Source organism: Lissotriton helveticus, chromosome 4_1 (assembly GCF_964261635.1).
Source record: "Lissotriton helveticus chromosome 4_1, aLisHel1.1, whole genome shotgun sequence".
Classification (NCBI taxonomy): Eukaryota; Metazoa; Chordata; class Amphibia; order Caudata; family Salamandridae; genus Lissotriton; species Lissotriton helveticus.
Window position 1 is genome coordinate 2,032,210,602 of NC_136063.1, and position 22,654 is coordinate 2,032,233,255.

At 41.8% G+C, this 22,654-nt stretch overlaps 1 protein-coding gene across 1 annotated transcript in view; it reads right to left on the bottom strand.

Annotated features, from left to right (window-relative positions):
• Positions 1-22,654, bottom strand: part of IL1RAPL2 (interleukin 1 receptor accessory protein like 2) — a gene marked incomplete at its 5' end in the record, with an annotated part of 1,483,925 nt that overhangs the window by 356,736 nt on the left and 1,104,535 nt on the right. The window contains one exon of the mRNA XM_078686325.1: positions 9,914-10,043. Within this exon, the coding sequence (XP_078542451.1) occupies positions 9,914-10,043 (130 nt within the window). The remainder of the gene's footprint in view (positions 1-9,913; positions 10,044-22,654) is intronic.

Genomic DNA, 22,654 nt, shown 5'->3' on the forward strand with positions numbered 1-22,654 from the left:
TGTGCTTGTAATGTATTCGCTATATATTTTTTATTACCTTTATGGGATAACACATAAAGGTAATAAAAAATATATAGCGAATACATTATAAATTATATGCAACTTTGCTACTAACCCCAACCCTACCCCCGTTCTAGTTGCCTAAACCCCCCCAATATCCAGGGCGTTAATGTGGAAATCATGACCTACAGTGCCAGAACAGATCAGTGGGAAGAAAAAAACATGTCACCCTAAAGCCAAGTCAGGTGTCAGCTTAATGTCAAGTAGTAGGGGGACAGTGTATCAACCTCAAAGTAAGTATGGAAAGAAAAGTAGAGTCAGCAAGAAGTGTGGCAGAGGTATTTCACAGTGGGGACTCATAATCTTTGGTTTATTCAATGACATTCTTAACCAAGGTGTCCCATGATTAGGCTATGAAATATTTCCATAGACCGGCCCGCTCTTCCATGTGCTGTCTGTACAAAACCAAGAGAGTCTAACTATGGTCCAATTTTCAATAGCCAGGGGTGCAGGGTTCTTTTAATGGATTTTATTATTGCACATTCCCTAGCAGAAGAGCCAGGTCAAGGAACCTAGTAGTGGCTCTGTCTAGGTCAGGACAGGGGTATACGCCCAACACTATTGCATCATGGAGACCGGGAAAGTGTGACTCGTAGTGATTGAGACCTCTCCATCAGTATGTAGAAAGTGATGGAAGGGACAAGAGGATATGCAGTATAACAGCATTGAGGAGGGCACAGCAAGGACACTGCGCAGATGCAACCAGGAATTCTTTATTTATTTGACTGGGTATAGGGTAGGCCCAATTTAACATGTTGAATTGTATATACATAAGGTGTGCATTACACAGTACGTTATGGGGATACCCAGGAGTTTTACCCAGTCAGCATTGTGCAATGGCCTAGCTAGGTCTGTTTCCAGATGGACAAAAGACTCATGTGAGATTGGCTTGTCTGCTGCCAGAAAGCCCTATAAAATCATTTCACCATGCAGCAGTTTGTGCCTATAGTATACAGTGTTTGAAACACCTTGTGGGTAGCTGGAACAAGGTGGTGAGTAAAATGATGAGTAACTAGATATTGACATATATCTTTGTAGGTAAGGAATTGACCCAGAGGGAGGCTGCATGCTATCATGAGGTCCTGCAATTCAAGCAGCTCATTTTTCATGTACAAGTCCACCAATAAAGACAGGCCTTCAGAAGTCAATTGACAAATCTGTCCAAAATGAATCTGCCTTGTACAAGTAGGAAACCCTAACAGGGAGCATAAGGTACAGTCGTGGAAGTACGCTTATATGCCCTGGTGTGGTATTCAAGTGAGTGTGAAGCATCCGTGAGGGATGCGGTACAGGGGTAGAGCCTGGAAAAAATATATAATTGGGAAAGCCATAATAAATCCTGATTCTGGCAGGATAATTCGAAAGCGAATGAGCCACAAATTGAAGCTTGAGAAGCCAAGTAGTAGCGCTTGAAATCCGGAAGGGCCAAGTCCCCCACCAACAAAGATAGTTTCAGTGTCCAGAGCACTAAGAGGTTCCTGCCCCACCTCCAAATTAGAGCAACAAGGGCTGAATCGAAGCTTCGGAAGAAGGAGCCTTGGACTAGTAGGAAGAGGATTGATATGTAATATAATAAAAGTAGCAGCACTACCATTTTCACTGGGGAGACCTGGGCCATCACTGACAATAGTAAACACAACAAGATGATGGACAGAGTGCTGAAACATTTCAAACACTCACCCCCTATCAAGAGGTCTGGGTTAAATGCATTGTTCTTTTGCTCACCATGTCACCCCAGTTTGGATCCAGCCATGTGCAAATCAGTCTAGGAACAATCCAGCCCTAACTGCCAAGCCAAGCCAGGACCTTCCTGGATCAGAACCAAGCATCCTGCGGGTGAGTGTTTGAAAAGTTTCAGCACTCAGGGCCAGATGTAGGTAAATTTTATTTTACCACCTCTTAAATACCGCATCATACCGACTCGGTATTTAAGAAGTGGTAAAATAAAAGTACCGAGATGTAGGTAAATGCAGATGTGCATTTACCGATTCGGAAACAATCGGTATTTACCGATGCGGTAAATACCGACCGGTAAATGCCCATGCATTCCTATGGGCTTTGAAGCCCATAGGAATGATTGGGCATTTACCGGTCGGTATTTACCGCATCGGTAAATACCGATTTACACAAGGGTGCAGGGGGTGTCACTTTGACACCCTCTAGCACCCCCAAAACGGGTTTGGGTGCCATGTGGCAGGCATACCTGCCCTAAGGGCAGGTCTGCCTGTCATATGGCACAGGTGTGCATGCACACATGTGCATGCACACATGTGCATGCACACCAGAATCGGTATTTTACCATCAAATAGTATTTGATGGTAAAATACCGATTTTTTAATGCTTGTGGGACTCAGAAGAGTCCCACCTACATATCAATTGTCCCTATTCCTTAAAAATACCGACTCGGTATTTTACATAATCGGTAAATTTACCTATCGATAAATTTACCGAGTCTGTAAAATACAGGGCCCTACATCTCAAATTGCATTTACCGGTCGGTAACGGCCGAATTCGGCCGTTACCGACCGGTAAATGCCTACCTACATCTGGCCCTCAGCCTCAGTTTGCACCCATTCAGAATGTAGGAGCTTATATCTGTCAAGAAGCCTACCAGGAGTTTACTAAGTACTCAAAGATTAATCACGGCAAAGAGACGGGGAGCTACCGTTGCTTTAATAGCCTGCAATTTCTGCCAAAGGGAAAGGTTAAGGTGTGACAATCTCAGGAAATCCCACTTTGTGTGTTCTATCAATGGGAGGAGGTTGTCTTCCACCATACAGGAAAGACCCATATTTATTCTTATGCCCAGATAGTGGAGCCTTGCAGACACCCATCTCATATTATAGTAGTGAGTGCACACATTAGTAGAAGATCTTGATATAGAGAGAGATGCACACTTCGACCAGACAATTTTGTAACCCGATAAGTGAGAGAAATCCTCACTGATGGACATTGTTGCAGCTTTTGAGGTGCGAGGATGGGACAAGAGGAGCAAATTTAATCTCCATAAAGTAGGGCTTTTACCTCTTCAGCTTCAGTGGGCATGCCCTTCACCTCTCGGGCCTGATGAATCGCTGTTGCAACGGGTTCTAAGTTCATATAAATAATGAGTAGCGTAAGGATAAATCATTTGCGTCGACAATCTTTTGAAACACAACTAATTTGGATGCATGGCATCCTGTGTCGTCAGCATAGCTCTAAAAGAATATTCGTCACACAACTAAGTTCAACCAGCTGTATTTACCAAATATATCTTATTACAAAGGACATATATTATATTTTTGCTCCATTAATCATCAAAACACAAGACAAAAAATTAAACGTTCTTTCACACATACATTCCACTACTTAAAAGTACCCAGAGTGAAAACACATTTGAGACCAAGTATGCGTTTCTTCAAGCCTCTTACTCTCAAATGTTATCAAAAAAGTCCATCTTGTGGTGGTTCGTCTAGCGAAAATACAGGTTGGCGCGTTTCGGCCTATTACCTTTCTGTAGGCCTCTTTAGGCCCAACAGTAAACAAGTGACCATATTCAAGGAGTTAATCCATCTATTGAACTTGAGACTAACGGGCTTATTACGATGTCAGATGGACTTGCGTCCACCCAACACTGTCGCAGAAACGGGACCGAATCACCTCTGCTCAGCAGTCCCGACTGCCTAATTGCAATGCAACCGCACATGGTGCGGTCGAATACTCACGTTTCCCTATGGGACCATATGTTATGGCCATAAACCAGCTCCCATAGGGAAATGGGAGGGTATGTTCATTCCTGCACCGCATGGCAGGGTTGCCTCCCACATGGTGCAGGGATCTCGCCCCCCAACTAGAGGCGGCAAACAGAAGGGAGCCCTGCTAGGGCCCCCCAAACATGGTTTCTGACAGGCTTTCCATGTCGGATAGCCCAGCATGGAAAGTCTGCTGGAAACCGTGCATTTACACATAATCACATGTGAGTAAACATGTCACACATGACCTGCTGGGTGCTGTTTACCATAGCTATACATATTAATGTTCCTTATTCTTACAGGTAGGCACTGACAGTGCCAGCTAAAAAACTTTATTAACAAAAGCTCACAGTGAGTGTAACTCCATTAGGGAGACTCACTCACAGCAGAGGTAAAAAAAATTAGAGATTCAAAACAAAAAAAACATTGGGGTTGGAGGTTGTGGCTAGGAATCCTATTTTCTACATTCGAGAACCAGGCAGAACAAAATGTTCTCTCGAAAGGTTCTAAAAGTTATAGCGAAGGTAAGCATTATTCATCTAGAACCGCACACATGGACTCTGTAGCTAATTAGGGGAAGATTTTACATTAAAAGACAAAAAGACACCAGAAACACAATAATTACTAATGGAAATTAATACCTCACATAAAAACTAGGAGTTGCCCAAATAAACAAATTGTTCATATTACTAGATTGAAAGATCATCCCTGATTTTTTAGGCTCACCAGATCTTAACTGTGGAACTCATTCTCAAAGCTAAACTTACATTTTTGTGCAAGTTTACGATTGTTTGCTATTCACAAAGGGATTTCTGAGTATTATCTTAATGAGTGCGGAGTCTCCACATATAAAAAGATCTATCTTTTTAGCAACCTCATGAATGTAGAAAAATATTAAACTCCTAATAAATAAAAACATTATCTAATGTAAAAAAACGAATTTCAAAAACGAAAAACAATTCATCAATTTACATAATTACTATTCCAAAAAGGTTAATTGTCAATTAATAAATAATTGGTATTCAAGTGTTAATTAACTTCCCACCCTGTACCCCTACAAACATACCCGTCCGCACCTAAAATACAACAAAAAAATACCTAGTCCATAAGTAACATATTTAAAATATATTAAACAATTAATTAACAATTCATATTTATTTGTTAATAATTTATTGAGTGGTACGCCTGTTCGAGCTGGGGCATTGAGGTTTTGAGGTGCCCACTGGCCAAGCCAATAGTGACGCACCTTCTGTCAAATGATTTGTCTCCGGCCAATCCCACGCAACCTCCGTTCAGTGAAGAAGAAGGTACAGTGATTAGCAACCACATGAAACTTCACCAGAAACAGAAGTGCATATTTTAGGCTGTGAGACCAACGGTGAAGTCTTTGTGTTCCTGAGACTTCAAAAGAGGAGGCAAGCTCTACTAAAGCCCTTGGAGACTTTCCTCAAGCAGGGGACACAGCACACAGCAAAGTCCTTCTCCTTTCTTTGGCAGAAATAGCAACTGCAGACCAACCCCTGACACACAGCAGGAGCAGTACTTATCCTCGGTTTCTCCAGCTCTTCTCCTTGGCAAAGGCTCCTCTTGATTCCAGAAGGAGTCTAAAGTTCTAGGGTCTGGGCCTCTCTTTTTATACACTAAATCTTTTTGTTTTCTGAAGGCAGAAAGTGTCTGTGCCCAGCCAAAACCAGTTCTGTCCTCTCTTCTCTGGTGCAGCTGCCCGGCATTGTCCAAGGCAGACCAGGCCCATTCAGGTGAAAGAAATCTCCTCCCCCTACTCTAAATGCAGCTCAGGTCTATTCAGCCCAAGCCTGACTCATTCAGACTGTCTGGAGCCACTGCACCTCTCCAGCCCCTGTCACTCCACTGTCAAACAGCCAATACACATCCTAGCAGAGGCACACTGGATGGCTAAGCAGGAAAATACCTACTTTCTAAAAGTGGTATTTTTAAACACAGAATGCCAAAATCGCCTTCACTAAAAGATGCATTTTAATATTCTGAGTTCAGGCATACTAAACTTTATTTCTCTTTCTTGCGACAATGGGAAGGTATATTTATAAGATGTTACAAATGAACTCCCATTATGTCCTATGAGGCAAGATAGCCTTTCAATAGTGAAAAACAAAATTGGCAGTATTTCACTATCAGGACATGCTACACACACCAGTACATGTCCTACCTTTCACTTACATAACACCCTGACCACAGGGGTACCTTGGGCCTAGCTTAGGGGTGACTAACATGTAAGAAAAGGGAAGGTTAGGGCTTGGCAAGTGAGTGCACTTGACAGGTCGACATGGCAGTTCGCCAACTGCGCACAAACACTGCGCTGGCAGATCTAAGTTAGCTTTTAGGGGCTACTCGTGGGTGGCACAATCAGTGCTGCAGGGCCACTAGTAGCATTTGATTTACAGGCCCAATCACACTCAGTGCACTTTACTGGGGGCTGACCAGTAAATCAAATATGCCAATCATGGATAACCAATCATAATAACAATTTACGCAGAGTTAATGCACTTTAGCACTGATTAGCAGTGGTATAGTGCCCAGAGTCCTAAAACCAACACCAACAGGTCAGGAAAAATAACGAGGAAGAAGCAAAACATTTGGGGATAACCCTGCAAAAAGGGCCAAAGTCCAACACTCACATACCCATATAGGCTCTCGCCCACCCACACAGGCACACACACATCCACTCACAGTTCTACGCTGGCCCTTTCATACCCACTCAGAGTCCCACACAGGCATTCACACACCCGCTCACAGACCAATGGAGGTACTCATAGACTCACTCACAGACTCAAAAAGGAACTCAAACACCCATTCACAGACCAACTCAGGCACTCACACACCTACTGACAGACCCACACAGCCACTCACACACCCATTCACAGATCCACACATGCACTCCTACACCCACCTACTCACAAACCCACACAGCCACTCGCACACCCACTCACAGATCACACAGGCAGACTCACATCCACTCAGCCACTCACACACATACTCACAGACCTATGCAGGAACTGGCAGATCCATTCACAGACCAACACAAGCACTCACACACCCACTCACTTACCCATACAGCCACTCATGTGCCCACTCACACACCCATAAAGCCACTCACACACCCACTCACCAAACTATACAGCCACCTACAGATCCACTCAAATGTTATAGCTTACAAATGGGAAATTCAATTAAAAAACGTACACTCCTACATCAACCACCACTTGACCTTCCACCAGCTGACCAGACAACTCTGATCTTCCTCCCTCACCCTTGCACATGACCCCCGCATCTGCCAAAGTGCAGTGGGGTTTGTTCCTTCTACCTACCGAGCTGCCAAGTTCCGGAACTACCTCCCACTCCTCCTCTGAAACTCCCATTCACTCGCCAACTTCAGAAAGGGACTCAAGATCTGTCTCTTTGACTAAGGTTCTCTATAACTTCAGCTCCTGGATACCCCCACCCCCCCGGAAGATAAGCTGCGCTATATAAATACCGATCGATTAATTGATAGAAATTCACTTAAAAAACAAAGGTTACAAAGATGTTATAGTTAGGAAAAAAAATGCACAAAAAAACTAAGAAATTCACTGCAAACACCGAAGAGCACAGACACGTTGTAGTTAGGCTCAGATTACACATGCACAAAACCATAGAAATTCAGCAGTTATAGTTACCTGAGGTAAGTAGAACTTAAGCCCCTGCAATGCACTGCTTATGGCCTCACATATTACATCATTCATGACATGGTCACTGACATCACTGATGACATCTCATATGACATCACTCATGAAATAATCCAGTGAGTGTGAGTGTTTCCTATAGGTTTCTTTCACTGAAACATATATACTGAGCTACTGCATACATTAAATTCGTATTTTTTTGTACTACTAACATATGTTATCTGAGTAGCTGTGTGACTCTTTGTATTAGTGTGTAAATCAGGGTGAGTGGGTGTATGAGTGTCTGTATGGATCTGTCACTGGGTGTGTGAATGGGCGAGTAGGTCTGTCAGTGAGTTTGTGGCTATATGAGTTTGTGAATAGGTGTGTGAGTGCTTTTCTGGGTGCATGAGTGGCTGTATTAGTGGTTGTGTGTGTTAGTGGTGTGTGAGTGGCTGTGTGGGTGGCTGTGTGGGTGGCTGTGTGGATGTGTGACTTGATATGTGAGAAATTCTTAGTGGGTGACATAAAGAATTTCTGGACCTCATATTTTGGTATCCTACTCTATAAGGACATTCAGCTAATACTGCAGTCTCTAGTTAGAGGCAGACAGGTTAGTGTCTACAGGTGATGGAACTGGTGATAGAACAAAAGTGATTATTCTTGGTATCTTCTTTCCCTCCTACGGCTATGACTTTACTCTTATCAGCCTGGACGTTGAATGTTAATGCTCCACAGACAAACATGACAAAGGGTTTAGCATTAGTCACTTAGGCATTCAGATGAGTAGTGACCCTTAAGGCCTACAACCACCACTGGATATCTTTCCATTCCTGTAGAGGGCAAGAATTATCTAGGGTGACACCCAGATAATTCTGGATTTAATAACCTGGTGAACTGATTAAGGATTACAGCACCCATTCTGTGAGTTCAGGTGATGGCCATCTGAGATTTTATGGAGCCATTGACACAATTTTTATAGAGCCTTTCATTTATTTATCAGTTCTCCTAGTGTTTTCAATTGTTTGGGGCAGTAGAGGGCTTTACTTCTCCTTCCTGGGACTTATTGTTGGAATTGGTCTCTTCATATGTGACTTAGTTGGTGATTCTTTTAAAGCCAAAACTTTGAAACAGCTTAATAATAAAGATAGGTTGCTAGTCACAGTTCCTATAATGAGACCCCTGAGATAATTTAATTCCTTGGTGACAAGACAATTTTGTAACACAATTGGAGGTTCATCTTTATGATATCCCCTTAATCCCACAGATTGCCTATATTGTGCTCTTTTCTTTTTCCTGATCCACCTACACGACACAAATCCCAACTTCACACTTTAGATATCCACAGACCTAGTCATATGTTTTTGATATCAGACACTTTGAGAGCATGTTACTAAATTATGTTCAAGCTAGACAGGACATTGAATAGGTGGATCAGGACAGTGATGAAGATGGTGTGCAAGTTGTTGGATTGGATGTGACCTGGTAAAATCTTAGGTCATTAAACTAGTTGAAGATAGCTTCTCTTTAAGAGGTGCAGCCCAATTCTTAGATACTGCTGGACATGGGACATCATCTTTCCTCTTAGCCATCCACTAAAGTCTCCAACATTTTTTGTATTTTGAGTTATGTTCAAATATGACAAATTTAAGACTGTTGTGAACATGAAGAAATGATGAGTGAATGGTAGCTGAGGCTTTGATGGTTGTTTATCACTAATCATATGTAAATGTTTCATTACCTATCGGCAATATCATTAAGTCTCAAATCGAACAAATTCTTCTCAACCCCCTCCCCTCCAGTGGAGCATCAGGGCTTCTATGAAAGGAGGCTTTGGTGGTAAGGGTGCTGGTCAACCTCTGTGCAGTAAGTTGCATGTCTAGTGAGGTGGTTCCCCTCCTGCTTTAAATACTTGGGTGATGAAGATGGACGCCCCCTGATAGGATCACATGTATATAATGAAATTGTTTACTACTGGCCTAGACAGTTAGCCATCAAATATATTGAAACATATACTTTTGTCCCACTAGCAAAGTAATTTATTATTCTACTTTTTGGCTCCTTTCTAAACCTTTATGCACTCCTAGATCCATTGGCAACTGAGCCTTTTCATTACTACCTCCCTCCCTATTCTGGGCTCAGGCTCTACAGTATGATTATTACCTACTAATCTTCTACTAGACAAAAACACGTCGATTGACTACCTTACCTATTTTACTGCACGTTCTATGCAGTATATCATCATGGCATTTACATTTTTCCCTTCCAAGTTTGGGGGCATCATGGATGAAGTCTATGTAATACACCTATGATGCACTCTTATTAATTAATTTAAGTGTACCATGAATTTGTGTCTGTAAACCTGATGTCGAACGATTTCATATCTGCTTAATTACACTTTTTCTAAATTGGCAGATTATGTCCAGACTCAATATATTTCCATACCTGATTACTCCTTCTTTAATGTGGCCTTCCAGTTCTTCAATAAACTTCTCGCCTCTCATCCAGTAAATAATTGGGCCGGATTCTCCACTAAATCCAAAGAATGCTCTGCAGGCAATATTTACTGGGCTACCTGGAAATCAAAGGGGTAAAAAGGTCAGGTTGACTAAATACGTATGGCAAAATAAAAACAATTCAACAGGTTATTTCAATATATTTTTACAGTGGTCTAAAGGAGTCCATTGAATTAATTATTGGAACAAAGGAAGGTTCATAGTTTCTTGGCCAATCTTATACTTTAGAAAGGCGAGCATGGCCTATTAGTATTAATTAATATTTTAGTGGGCATTGTCATTGAGGTAATTGCCCTTCTTTCCTTTTTTGCTCAATCTCCTTTAACTTAGTAAATGCAATTTGGGTGGTGGAGCTCACAATGATGCCCTTTTAAATATTCACTAATGCGGTAGTAAATGTTCTGGTCTCACAGCAATACACAATCAGGCAGCGCAACAGGGACGAAAAATGGGAAGGGAGCAGTGCAGCTATGTATATGTGCTTTTTGAAAAGTTTGCAATAAGCCCTTCCTCCGGCCTATCATTCCTCCATCTAAGAGAATGGTGAGTGTCACCTTAAGATCATATGCTGCTACGAGTCCAAATTTGACAGAATCTTGTTTGGCTATTACTTCCTCACACAAAGACACAGTTTACTCAACGAAGTGCATTGTCTACAGAGTTATTGCTGGTGGGATCGCCTGCTCAAGTTTTTTTTGCATCCAGATTTCGACATCTGTCTGTTTTCAGTCTTGTATCTTCTCATACTGTGTTAGAGTCTGCCTTTACATTCTTAACACTTTTGAGTGCAAACTGGAAGACCATCTTTTAGTTTTAGTTACTAAGACACATTCTGGCCCCAATTTACACAGATAATTAACAGCTAACTAACTTCAGACAGAGTTCTCATTCTTTACTTAAGAAAGCAACAAGTCACTTTCACTTGCAGGATTACAATGGTTAGGGTGGAAATTGTAAAAATGAGTTTGCCTTCAATCACTGGCCTTCTTTTAGATCGTTAGCAGTTTCACCCTGAGAATACCTGGTAATGACCCACTGATCATGCTAGACCCCAGAGTTTTTTAACACTGCTGCACATGCCTCACTGATATATCGTTTAGAAAATTAGCTGTGACCACTTATTCTGACATCAGTCAACGTTGGAGTCCTTCACATTGTTCGAATTGTCACACACACCTTCCAATGCCTAGATCAGAGCACGCCTCCACTTAATATATCAGAAGCAATGGCCCTCCCTCCCTATCCTTGTTACACTCAGATTTATCCTAGCATAGCTCGTCTAACAGATTCATTTCAGGTGTGCCATACCCTACACAAGGTCACGGAGTGTATAGAAGTAAGAGGCCTAAAAATCAACATGTCCATGATGGAAGTAATGCATATAAATGTGCATACCATATACAAATGTGTGTTTTATTGTATGTAGATATATGTCTTGTACCTTAAAGCAATTCTGTCATCAAAGACTGCCTGTTTGAGCGATGTCAATTCAACAAAGCTGTTGGAGAAGCCTGGACCAACTCTGATTTGGACAATGGGAAAGTTAAACATGGTGTTGTTCCCAAAACATAGTTGGCATGATGGGAAACAAGTTAAACATTCTGTAAATCACCTTCTTTTTTCGTCTGTGTACCCTAAATCATGATTCTCATCTGCAAAAAGAGCATGTACTTGTGACCTATAATGGTAGGTCAAACTTTCAAAGTCTGACTCTCCCTAAAAGGCACTAAGGACTAGATATACTGAACACTGATTACAAATAGTGGTCATATTTTTTCACCAGTACTTTTGCCCCAGTGTAGCATTTTGTGAGCTGACCTATCTGTTCACAAAATACCAAATTGTAGTGGGTCTCAATTTCCCATACCTCATGAATATTAATGAGGAAGGTTGCAAATTACCACCGACTATGATTCTCTGTGATTACAGAGTTAGTGTCAGCACACCACTATGTCTATGGTTGCTTTTAAATAAAGCAATTGTTTTTTTAATGCAGCCTGTTTTTCCAAAATGCGATTCCTTTGAAAAAAATGCTAAGTTTAACAAACTTTTTTGAAAAGTAGCAATGGCAGTGGCCCATGGGACCAGTGACTATTCTTTAAAAAAAATTGTCAACATTCACAAATGGCAAGGGGTCTCTTATTGGTTCCTTCCCATTTGTAAATGGTGTACAGCTTTTTTCAGTAGCCTGTAAATTATTAATATTTTGCATTCAGATTTTGATTGAAAAACATTAATACATCCAATTTGAATTGCTATTTGGAAGAGGCCCAAACACGCCCCTCCAAAATACTGTTTCGGTATATAGTTACAATTTAGATTTGATACATATAAATGGGCCATTTACCAGTCACAAATTGTCCGATTTTGCGAAATGGACCCTTTCACAAGGCAAAAAAGCCTTAAAACATCTAGCCCTATCTTATTGAGTGCTAAAAAAAACGTATTAGCTTAGTAGAAAATTTCACTCAGCTGATTCTTCTCTTTTAATTGTCCCCCAAATAGAATGTAAGCCATAAGGTACCCAGAAGTTTTTGGTTCAAGAACACAGGCTATTTATTGAACTGCCCCTTCATGTTGTAAATGAACAATCTCTGTTACCCTCCTGAAAATCCCTAGATAATTGTTGTTTTATTTATCCATCTGTCAGTGTGACATTTTCTAGCACTGTTTCACAATGCTAACTATCATCAAGTATTTTGCATGCATTACATAAGAAAATACATTAGTAGTAAGGTTTTATATTATAGGGGAGAATGTGAGAATACAGCAAATGCTAAATATTTGGTCAATTGCTGAATTAATTGTAAAGTTCTGTGCAGCAATACATCTATCATTAAATCCCATTATAGGAATTTTCAGGAATTGTAAGAAGTAGCCTTCACTCTGAGCTGATTTCACAATTTATTTGGGGTGGAGGCATAATGAGTTAACCAGCTGATAATTAATCATTAACAATATTTTAATAGAAAAAAATGTTTTTTATCTATTATAAAACTATAAAGTTTATATTAGATTTGACATTTTCATCATCAATATCAGGAAATCAACATATGATAAAAAATCCTCTACTTTTTTTGTTGCTTTTACAAGGTGCACTTTTATTCACCACCTCATATTCTTCCTTGAAAGAGCCTTCCTAAGTAAAATTACCTCCTGTTGAGTTGTAATATCCTTAAAATCATTCCATTGTCTGCTTTATGAGGCTTATCATCTTTGTCAAGTCACTTACCAAGTCTGCCCACTATCACCTTCTCAGATTCTTCAAACACCACTCTATCAAAAACCTAATTTATCAGATTATCAATCTCATCCTCAGTAATATTGACTACTGCCACAACCTTCTCTTAATACTCCTCTAAATCTAACTTAGTTCCCTTGAAACTGTCTTCAACCTGATGAAGTGTCTCAGATTTACCGCACCTGACTTAAATCAAGCCGTTGGTTCAATGTGAACAACCAAAAAGTTTACTCTACACACCTGACTGTACTCTAGCTTCAAAATGCTGGACCTTCTCCAAATTCAGTCAAACGCTCAACCCCACAATCTGCTACCAGGATATTTAAACTAGGTTTCAAACATACCATCTTCAAACTCAATGATCCCTCATGACAATTGCCCCTTGGACTGTAAAAAGTTGTTTGCATTGAATTATTCTGCAGGTGTGTGACTTGAATTATGTGTTCACACCCACAAGCCAATCACGTACATAGTTTATGGTTGGCCAGGGGAAGTGGTGGATACAGAAGCTCTTATCCACGAAGGAATTAGCCTTTAATAGCAATCTCATAAGCTACCCTTTCCATTTCTGCCACCAGCACCCGGGACTGCCAAAGGCAATTGGCAAAGCACATATTATGAGACTCTATAAAAACTGAAGCTTGCAGAACAGAAGAATACCGATGGGCATGATTCCATTTCTACCTCTTAATTATGCAGAAGACATGAAGTCAGTCATGTTACTTGTTAAAGTTCTTCCACTGAACCGAGTTGATCTAGGTCCCATGTTTGCTGCCTTCACCAGGCCCTGCTCTCTCTCCTCATGTTGTTCAATGGAGACAATCCATCTTATAGTGTCAAGCGCGCATCTGTTACATTCTAGAGGTACCATTGATGGTGCACTTTAGACTGAAGATGGAGTGGGTACATAGTTCTGATTCTTTAAAACCATATCTTTGTGACCAGTCCTTCTAAGAAGATCTTGCCATCGTTTAGATGGCATATTTCAATTGTAATAACCAGGATCATCTTGCGAAGCCTGGACAAGAATGGAAGTATGCCATGATTAGCATGGATAAGAAGTTAAGAGTACCTTCAGAACCATGGATAAGAATGGGAAAATCTGTTATTATCCAAAATACGCTGATACGGTCGAGTAGAAACATTACATGCAATCACTTCTAGGAAAGATCGACTTGATACAAAGTGGAAGTTACTAAGGTCGCTTGCATCAGTTCAGGGTGGGTCTCGTCAGGGAGGCATCAGCCGTGGCAAATGTTAACACATTCTGGATTAACAGATACATTCACAAAAAAATGGCCAGTAAAATGGGCTTTTTCTGAGTCAAATCTTTAGCAATATTTCCAAGAATACGGTAATTGAAATAGTTTGATGGCTTATCTCTGGCAATAGTATTAATTGTTCATGAGTGAAAACTGTCACTAATTAGGGCAAAATAGGGTTATTTTTGTTTCAGTAAAGCTGCTACATCAAACAACCCCTCAATACCTATTCCTTCCCTATAAAAACGTATAGGGTTGCTACTGCATGAGTAAATGTGGAGTCAAAATTATTCTGTCGCCTGCTGGGATCCATGCAAAAGAATAATGCTAAACACAAAGCATTCAAAAGTTCAAAATAGTGACGCCAAAAATATATCTCCTTGAGTGGGCAATACACACCCCCACACCAAAGAAAGGTAATAGGCGGAAAGTTTTGGCCCAGATTCATCATATATCATTAACAGTGGCCAATAAAATTGTAGATTGCAATGCTGTACTTTATTTATATCATAGGTAGACAATCATTGCCAAAGCAATAGAGCTGGTATTGGCGTTTAGGCTTTTGACATTGTCAGTGCTTTTAAAAAAAATAGTTTATGGGAAGCTTTATAACTTGCGGAACTGCCGGGTCTCAGAAAAACCATTACCATAGTAGCCTCTGGCACTAAAGGGAACTACTTTTCCGTGGAAGCACTCCGTTTAAAAGAGCTGAAACTCATCCCTGAAGTGGAGTTAGCCAATGGCACACTGCTATATGCTGTATGCTGCAAGGGGAGGGGGAGAAAAATTTGAATGACACAACAACAGACCAATGTATGAAAGCCCCTAGAAGTAAATGCATTGTATACATTTAATATTAATAAACTTAAAGGTCTTGATTAATGCAGACCTAAAAGATTCTATACTCCCAACAGAAAGTTACGTTCTGGAAATCTACTAGATTTTACTTAGCCGAACAAGTTGTTCTTCTTTCTCACTCTCAACTACAGCATTTAGAAATTCATGATCTGTATCTATAGAAGATTCCTGGATTGACACTACTATTTTTATCCCTCTACTCTTTCAAGCATGTTTTGCATTGCGTAAGCAGTAGTGGTCGGTGTCTGGGCAGAGTGGCAGGCGGGGGGAGCTGGAGGCTGACGAATAAAATGCAAAACAAAAGAAAAAACAACTATTTACCTGCCACCCGCCGCATAGCCACTCTCCTGCTTCTCACTGCAGTATAGGCTCTCCGACTCCCTACCGCCAATCCATGAGAGCAGCGTCAGGATTGGCCTGAGTGGCCTGGATGTACACTCTTATGGAGACTGGGAGCCTGTGCCTGCTGTATCCAACCCAACAACGCAGCTCAGGTTGGAGATAGCTCAGTTTGCATGTCGGTTTGACCGTCCTAAGATGGCAGACCAAACCAACATGCGCACTTATAGCAGTGTCCACCACTCCCCCTCCGTGACTGCCCCCGCGTAGGCTCCGCCGCTAAGACACATCCATGTGAAGAAAAATAAACGATAATAAACCTGTTTTATTTTTCAAGTTTTGAGGCTGGCAGGATGGGGTCTACGCTCCTCCGCCATAGCAGAGGAGCCGCCACTGTGCATAAGTATCTGTTGTTCAGCTTTTTCTGTGTATAGTATAGAGAAATACAGCAGCTTTCTGTAGGTCCCACAATGGGCTAAATCATGCGTGTAGCTCATTCACTGGACATCCGGTAGCCCCTGTCATTTCCTGGTTCCGTTTTGCCTACGCTAACCTTGTACCTTTCCCTCTCAGGAGAGATGGTTCAAGCATAAATGTCTGGCAACTGACAATGGACATGTCGCAAGGGAAAGGTACACAAGGTAATTCACTCTCATAAAGGATGGTGTAATTACAAATCTCATGATGGGAAGCATCACTAAAGTCACCATTTTCATTCAGCCTGCCCTACCCCTATTCATGTGGAACGTGTAAAACCTGCACTTATCACAAGAATTATGCGCGCTGCAAGAGAAAAAGTACTACGGAACTTCTCTTTACTCCATTTTTTTGACTACAAAATACACGACGACAATCAGAAAATAGAAGTATCGGCGTTTTCAAAATCTATTAATTAATCTAGCATTGAAGCACTTGCAAGGACGTATAATATGGCCAAAGCTGAGATGCAAAGGAATTGTAATGATGCAGAAGTATATTGTTGAGAAAAATTAGAAATCTCAAGGAAATTATAAAGTTTGTATATTTTTTTAACTGTTATTCCGAGGCTTTTTCGAAGAGATTTTAGTCACTGTGTTAGTGTTAGAAAGTTTTTCCCTCTTAGGTAAATAAGCCTTATCCCTCCTTTGAATTCTACTTTCCTAAGTCAAATGTTTGCTCTGTTTTAGCTTGTCTCCCTTTATGCATGTAAAAGCCGATCTGCTCTAAAAACCACCAGTGCTTAAATAGTTCTATCAATACACGTCTGGGCGAAGAATTAGAACCGTCTTGAATGCCACGTCCTCCTACTTACAGGAGAAAACGAGGTGGGGTGCATATCATGCTCTTAGTATTTTCGAAGATTTAACAATGCCTACATTCTCATAAGTGGTATTTTAGGTGAAATGTTTCTCCACATTTCCGCAGCTAATGCTCGAGGGTACATTACATCTGATGCTTGTATTTCTTCAGAAGAGAGCTCTTCAAGCCATCCTGAACATGTTGAGAAGTTATTTAAGGGTGGCTTTGTAAAGGCTAATGTTTTCGATCACTGCAAGCACAAGCTTGATCTAACATTGTGCATTTTTTCCTAAAACAGGCTAAGTACTGACTTCATTACGAGATGTATAGTAATGTGAGGAGGCGATATCAAGGACAGACTTAATGATTCTGGCTGGCGTACCCCCTCCCAATTACTGGGCATCACACGTTTTTGGTCCTATAATGGGGGTATAACATGTCAGACCTGGATTTTCGAAGTCCATCATTACATGTGGTTCCAGATCCCAGGTCCTTTTCCCTGGACATTTGATTTTACCAAGTGTATTCCCAAACCCAGGGATGCTGCACTATTTGACTTGTAATGAGGTCCTTTGGGCTAATCCCAGAAGTGTACTTACAAATTTGTGACAATCAGTTTGTTCAAGGAAAATTTGCGAGGGTGTCTTTTCCTTTCATTGACATGGGGCCTCTGGGCAAGGCGTAGGCCACTCTCAGTGGAGATGCGGGTGAATGTGTCCTTTCTTTCATGTAACATGATCATGAGATGACTATGCTAATTGTAATAAATGAATGACGCCAAGTCCACTTAGTAGTTAAGATCCTTTATTGCAGGTTCCTTCCAGGTTAGACAGACAGGTTAAGATTGTAAATAGATAGATAGAAAACCCCACCAGGAGCTCGCTGTTGGTAGCTCAGCCTCAGGTGACCAACTGCCACAACAGGTAATAGAAAGGTACAGTGAGATAGAGTGACAGCCTGGCATTCTATGATGTCATAGATATAGTTGTACTGTCTAGCCAGAGAGGAACAGTGAAGATAGTATTTACTACAGATCCTCTCTCTTTATGGAGTAATAGCAGAACAAAGGAATAATCAGCAACAATACCTCATATGCCTCAGACAGCAAGGAAGTACACATTTTAGAATAACCAAAAGTAGTAGTGTACAGCAAAAGATGACTTTAACATGAGGTATTATTATTAGAGAAAAGGACAAAGATTCAGCATTATGACATCAGCACTATGACATAATATGCCACATCCCCTCTCCTTAACAAAAGAGTGAGGTTTTGAAACAAAACTAAGACTACCCTTAACACAACTCTTGATGAAGATATGTCGACACTTAATGTATGACAAAAATACAACTCGAAATCTCACCTAAATGAAGCCCTGGCCAGTAGCCACAAGTAGGTAGACTCAGATAAAACACAGTGTACACACAATCTCTACCCATAACAGGAGACGTTGAACCTCTCCTGAGAAGGGTACGCTGCAGGACAGCATGGGCGTTGACTACCCAAAAAAACAAAGTTTCCCCTGAAAAGGGTACACCGCAGAGCAGACTAAATATCTCTGGGAACAAAGGCATGGAGTAGCCATTAAAACTTAAAAACATACTATGGGTGTTGACTACCCATCAACATCCCCGAACAACCAACCATGGCATAGACTACCATAGACACCAACGTCCCTATGAGAGGGTACAGCATAGAGTAAAGACTATAACCCTGGGACAAGAGGTGGAGTAAGTACTACCCTTAAACAACGTCCCTATGAGAGGGTACAGCATAGAGTAAAGACTATAACCCTGGGACAAGAGGTGGAGTAAGTACTACCCTTAAACACCAAGTACATGGTATGGACTACTCACACCAAAAACACCACCCTTATGTAGGGTACAATTCAGGATACCAACCCTGACTTCATGGATGAACATGCACTATAACATGGGCAAGGACTACCCACACAAAAACATTTTCCCTTAGAAAGAGTACATGTCAGAAAATTAGCCCTGACGATAGAAGAGCACACCAAAACGTGGGAAATGGACCACCGACACAGACACCTCCACCAGCATTGACCACCACCACACCATACTACGACATACTTTGCAAATAAGCACAAGGAATTTACCATGCTAAAAATACACTCCTAAACAAAACAAAACTGTGTTATACAATACACATTTAAATGTAAAAAGAAACACATTAGGCGTTAAGAACTGCTACATGAATACATTAATAACATAAGCTCCGGTGAGCGACTTCTCACCCGGGTTCTGTGTATACTGCTCTCTGGAGACGCCGCTGAGCTCCTTGCAGTCGCCTTGGACTTCCATCAGACAAGAATAATGTAATCATGACCCAAAAGAAAAGTCTCTTCCACTCGGTTGCTCTAGTCCCGCAATTGACGCTGAAACAAAATTGTTCCTGGTGCTGATTAAAGAATGAGAATGTTCATGTCTCATCGATGGTCGACTCGAAGCATAATGAAATCGTCATTAACAACGTATGCGGCATACTGTTGACACTAATCATGACCTTGACACCGGGATATTGAAGACTTCAGTGTGCGTGTTAAGTTGAGAATACCACAAAGAAACTTCAAGCTTCAACTTCAATACGCTGATCTTGAAGAAGATGGCGGCACGCAGTTACGTGACCGCCGGATGGTTCACGGCCAAGGCGTGCTGAACATAGACCACAGGAAACTGCAGCATGAGAGAAGGCGTGACGTGACAGAAGAGCTTCGCTAACTCCTAGAAGCATTCTACCCACGTCATCAGAAGGACGGCAGACGGGAAGGAGGGAAGATCGCTGCTGGTCAACCGTCGACCAACGGACAACAGCATCCAAGACGGTGAGTAGACGAGCTTGGAATGGGACAGAAAGCTGAGGTCATTCAGTCTTTATATACTGTCTCAACAGTGTAGCGTCCCATTGAATCCGCTTGACAAGAACAGCGCTGGTCCTTGAATGTGCTGACACATACATGCACTGGAAATAAATATAGGTCAATATCGCTGATGCTTTCTTCCAAAGTGCAATGACGGCGCCTGTCCCTGAATGCGCTCACCTGATTTAGCGCTGCGAAGCCAGTGAAGTGGATGTGACGTATCACACTAGACGAATGTCTTTCTTCACATTGTAGGGCACAAAAGTGATGCCTAAACGCCCGCTTCTCCAGACAAATTATTTTCAGATGACAGCAGAGATGAGCACGTCCAGTATGTAATAAGTACACTAAACGCATTGGTGCACAAGACTTCCTGGTGCACAAGACTTCTTCAGACGCAGACTAATAGCAGACATGAAGGTGAAACACACACCCTGGGTGCAGGCTGTCTAGGTGGAATAGGACACTGGTGGGGTCAGCAGGGCGTTACCTTCTTTATCTTTGAAAACAGAGTCTCTTGTTTATTCTTGATTCCTTGAGTTGCTTCCTTTTACTTGAACAGTCCTTTAAGTAGTCTTTACCACGCGTAGGTTCCTCCTTTTAAAAATCGTCGCCAAGTTGTAATAAATGAATGACGCCAAGTCCACTTAGTAGTTAAGATCCTTTATTGCAGGTTCCTTCCAGGTTAGACAGACAGGTTAAGATTGTAAATAGATAGATAGAAAACCCCACCAGGAGCTCGCTGTTGGTAGCTCAGCCTCAGGTGACCAACTGCCACAACAGGTAATAGAAAGGTACAGTGAGATAGAGTGACAGCCTGGCATTCTATGATGTCATAGATATAGTTGTGCTGTCTAGCGAGAGAGGAACAGTGAAGATAGTATTTACTACACTAATCATGGCATACTTTCATTCTTGTCCAGGCTTCGCAAGATGGTCCTGGTTCTTACAATTGTAAAAGACCATCTAAACGACGGCAAGATCTTCTAAGTAGGACTACTCACAAAGACACTGAATATGGTTTCAAAGAGTCAGAACTATGTACCCTCTCCATCTTCAGTCTAAAGTGCACCATCAATGGTACCTCTAGAAGGGGCATGTGCCCCACAACTGTTTGTACTCCCTACCCTCCAGACACACCGCCTTCACCTGCCCCATCATAATAGCTGTTGAATGTGCTAGGAGTAAAAAAAGAAAATTGTAAAAAAAAAAAGTTAAAGTGCTAGGGCTCTCGTCCGGAAGCCACTGCAGTTTGCACCACACATTGCCACTGCTATTCTGCCAATGATAGTAACAACACAACTACTAACCATCACACTCATACAAGTATGACAATTCGGACTATTCCAGACCCCCAAAAATATAAGAATGTCTTGGCTGACAGGTAATAGTAATTTTTAATGTCTATTCAGCTAATAATTAACTGTTATTGTCAGGGCTCGAGTCGGGGTGCCACGGGGGTGGACGGCGTCCCCCCTGCCCAAAAGCCGGACGCATTGAGGGCTTCACCAACCTGAAGGAGCTGTATGGAAAGATTGCCGAGGCTTTCAAGATTCCCCTCTTAGAGGTGCGTATACTTTTACCACTAAGTATGGTGGGTCATGGATTTCACTGGGAAGGAGCATGGCAGCTGCCAGGGGGCACGTGGTGGTAGCAGGTGTACTAGGCTACACGAAGGCCCGTTAGGAAAGAGTGAACTGTGGCCATTGGTCAGCGCCTGATCTGGTGAATGTACTGTAGATTTTGGGAGAGTTGAATTGTAGCTGAATTGTACCTGCCCCCATCGCCGTGTAACCTTGCTGGGTCGATTCACAGAGTTTTTCACAGAATCACTCTCAAAAACACACAGAGAATGACGCTACATTCCACAGTGTGTTAACATGGCCCCCCAAGTGAAGCGGTTCTCTGTTTAATAAGAGGGGACATCCTTTTGTGACGTCACCTCCTGTCGTGACGTCACTTCCTGTGACACCACCGAACTTGGAGCGTCCCCCCACTTCTATTTTTAGGACTTGTGCCCTGGTTATTGTAGTCATACCTAAATTAGCCAGACATCGGTACCTTGTGGCAGACTGTCATAAGCGCCGAGTGTTGACAATTAAGTGCTGGTGCCCAGCACTGGAAACCTCCGGCTGAAATGAAGCACTGGAGGTGAAAAAAAAAAGACAATGCTCCAAAGTGCTCAACATCAAGCCGTCTGCCTCATCACCAATACACTTCAAGCTGAACACAAATCCCCATTATTACGAACATTTTATTGGCTACCAGTCAGGCAGAGGGTGCTGTTTAAGGTGCTTTATCCACACGGGCATCTATGGAAAGTCCTCAGTTCACCTAAACAAGGGCTTACAAATGTACTGATGGCCCAGACCTATTGTCAGCTCCTGTGAATCTGCTTGATATTGAGACTATCAAAGATAAACAGACCGGTGTGAGAGGTCTACACTATGGAACTCTATTAGCCTCTCCACCTTCGTCTTGAATAAGACTTCCTGAAAAAAGGGAAAGGTTTCAAAACTTGTTCATGAAACGTTTGGCATCAACACACAATGAAAGACCTGTGATGGGCCTCTCACCGAGCATGCAATCTTGGCCTCTTTGTTTGTACCCTATTGCTTTTCTCTGTTTATAGCTGTTACCACACATGGGCTTCAATTACAACCGGGCTGTTTCAGGCACCAATTTCACTTTGTGCCCAAAATGGGATTACAAATCAGGTGCAAATTTTACCAACTGCACATTCTTGCCATTTCTTTTTGTGGCTGCCAAGAAACGTGCACGTTGAGTAAACAAATAGCAAAAAAATGCCTTTC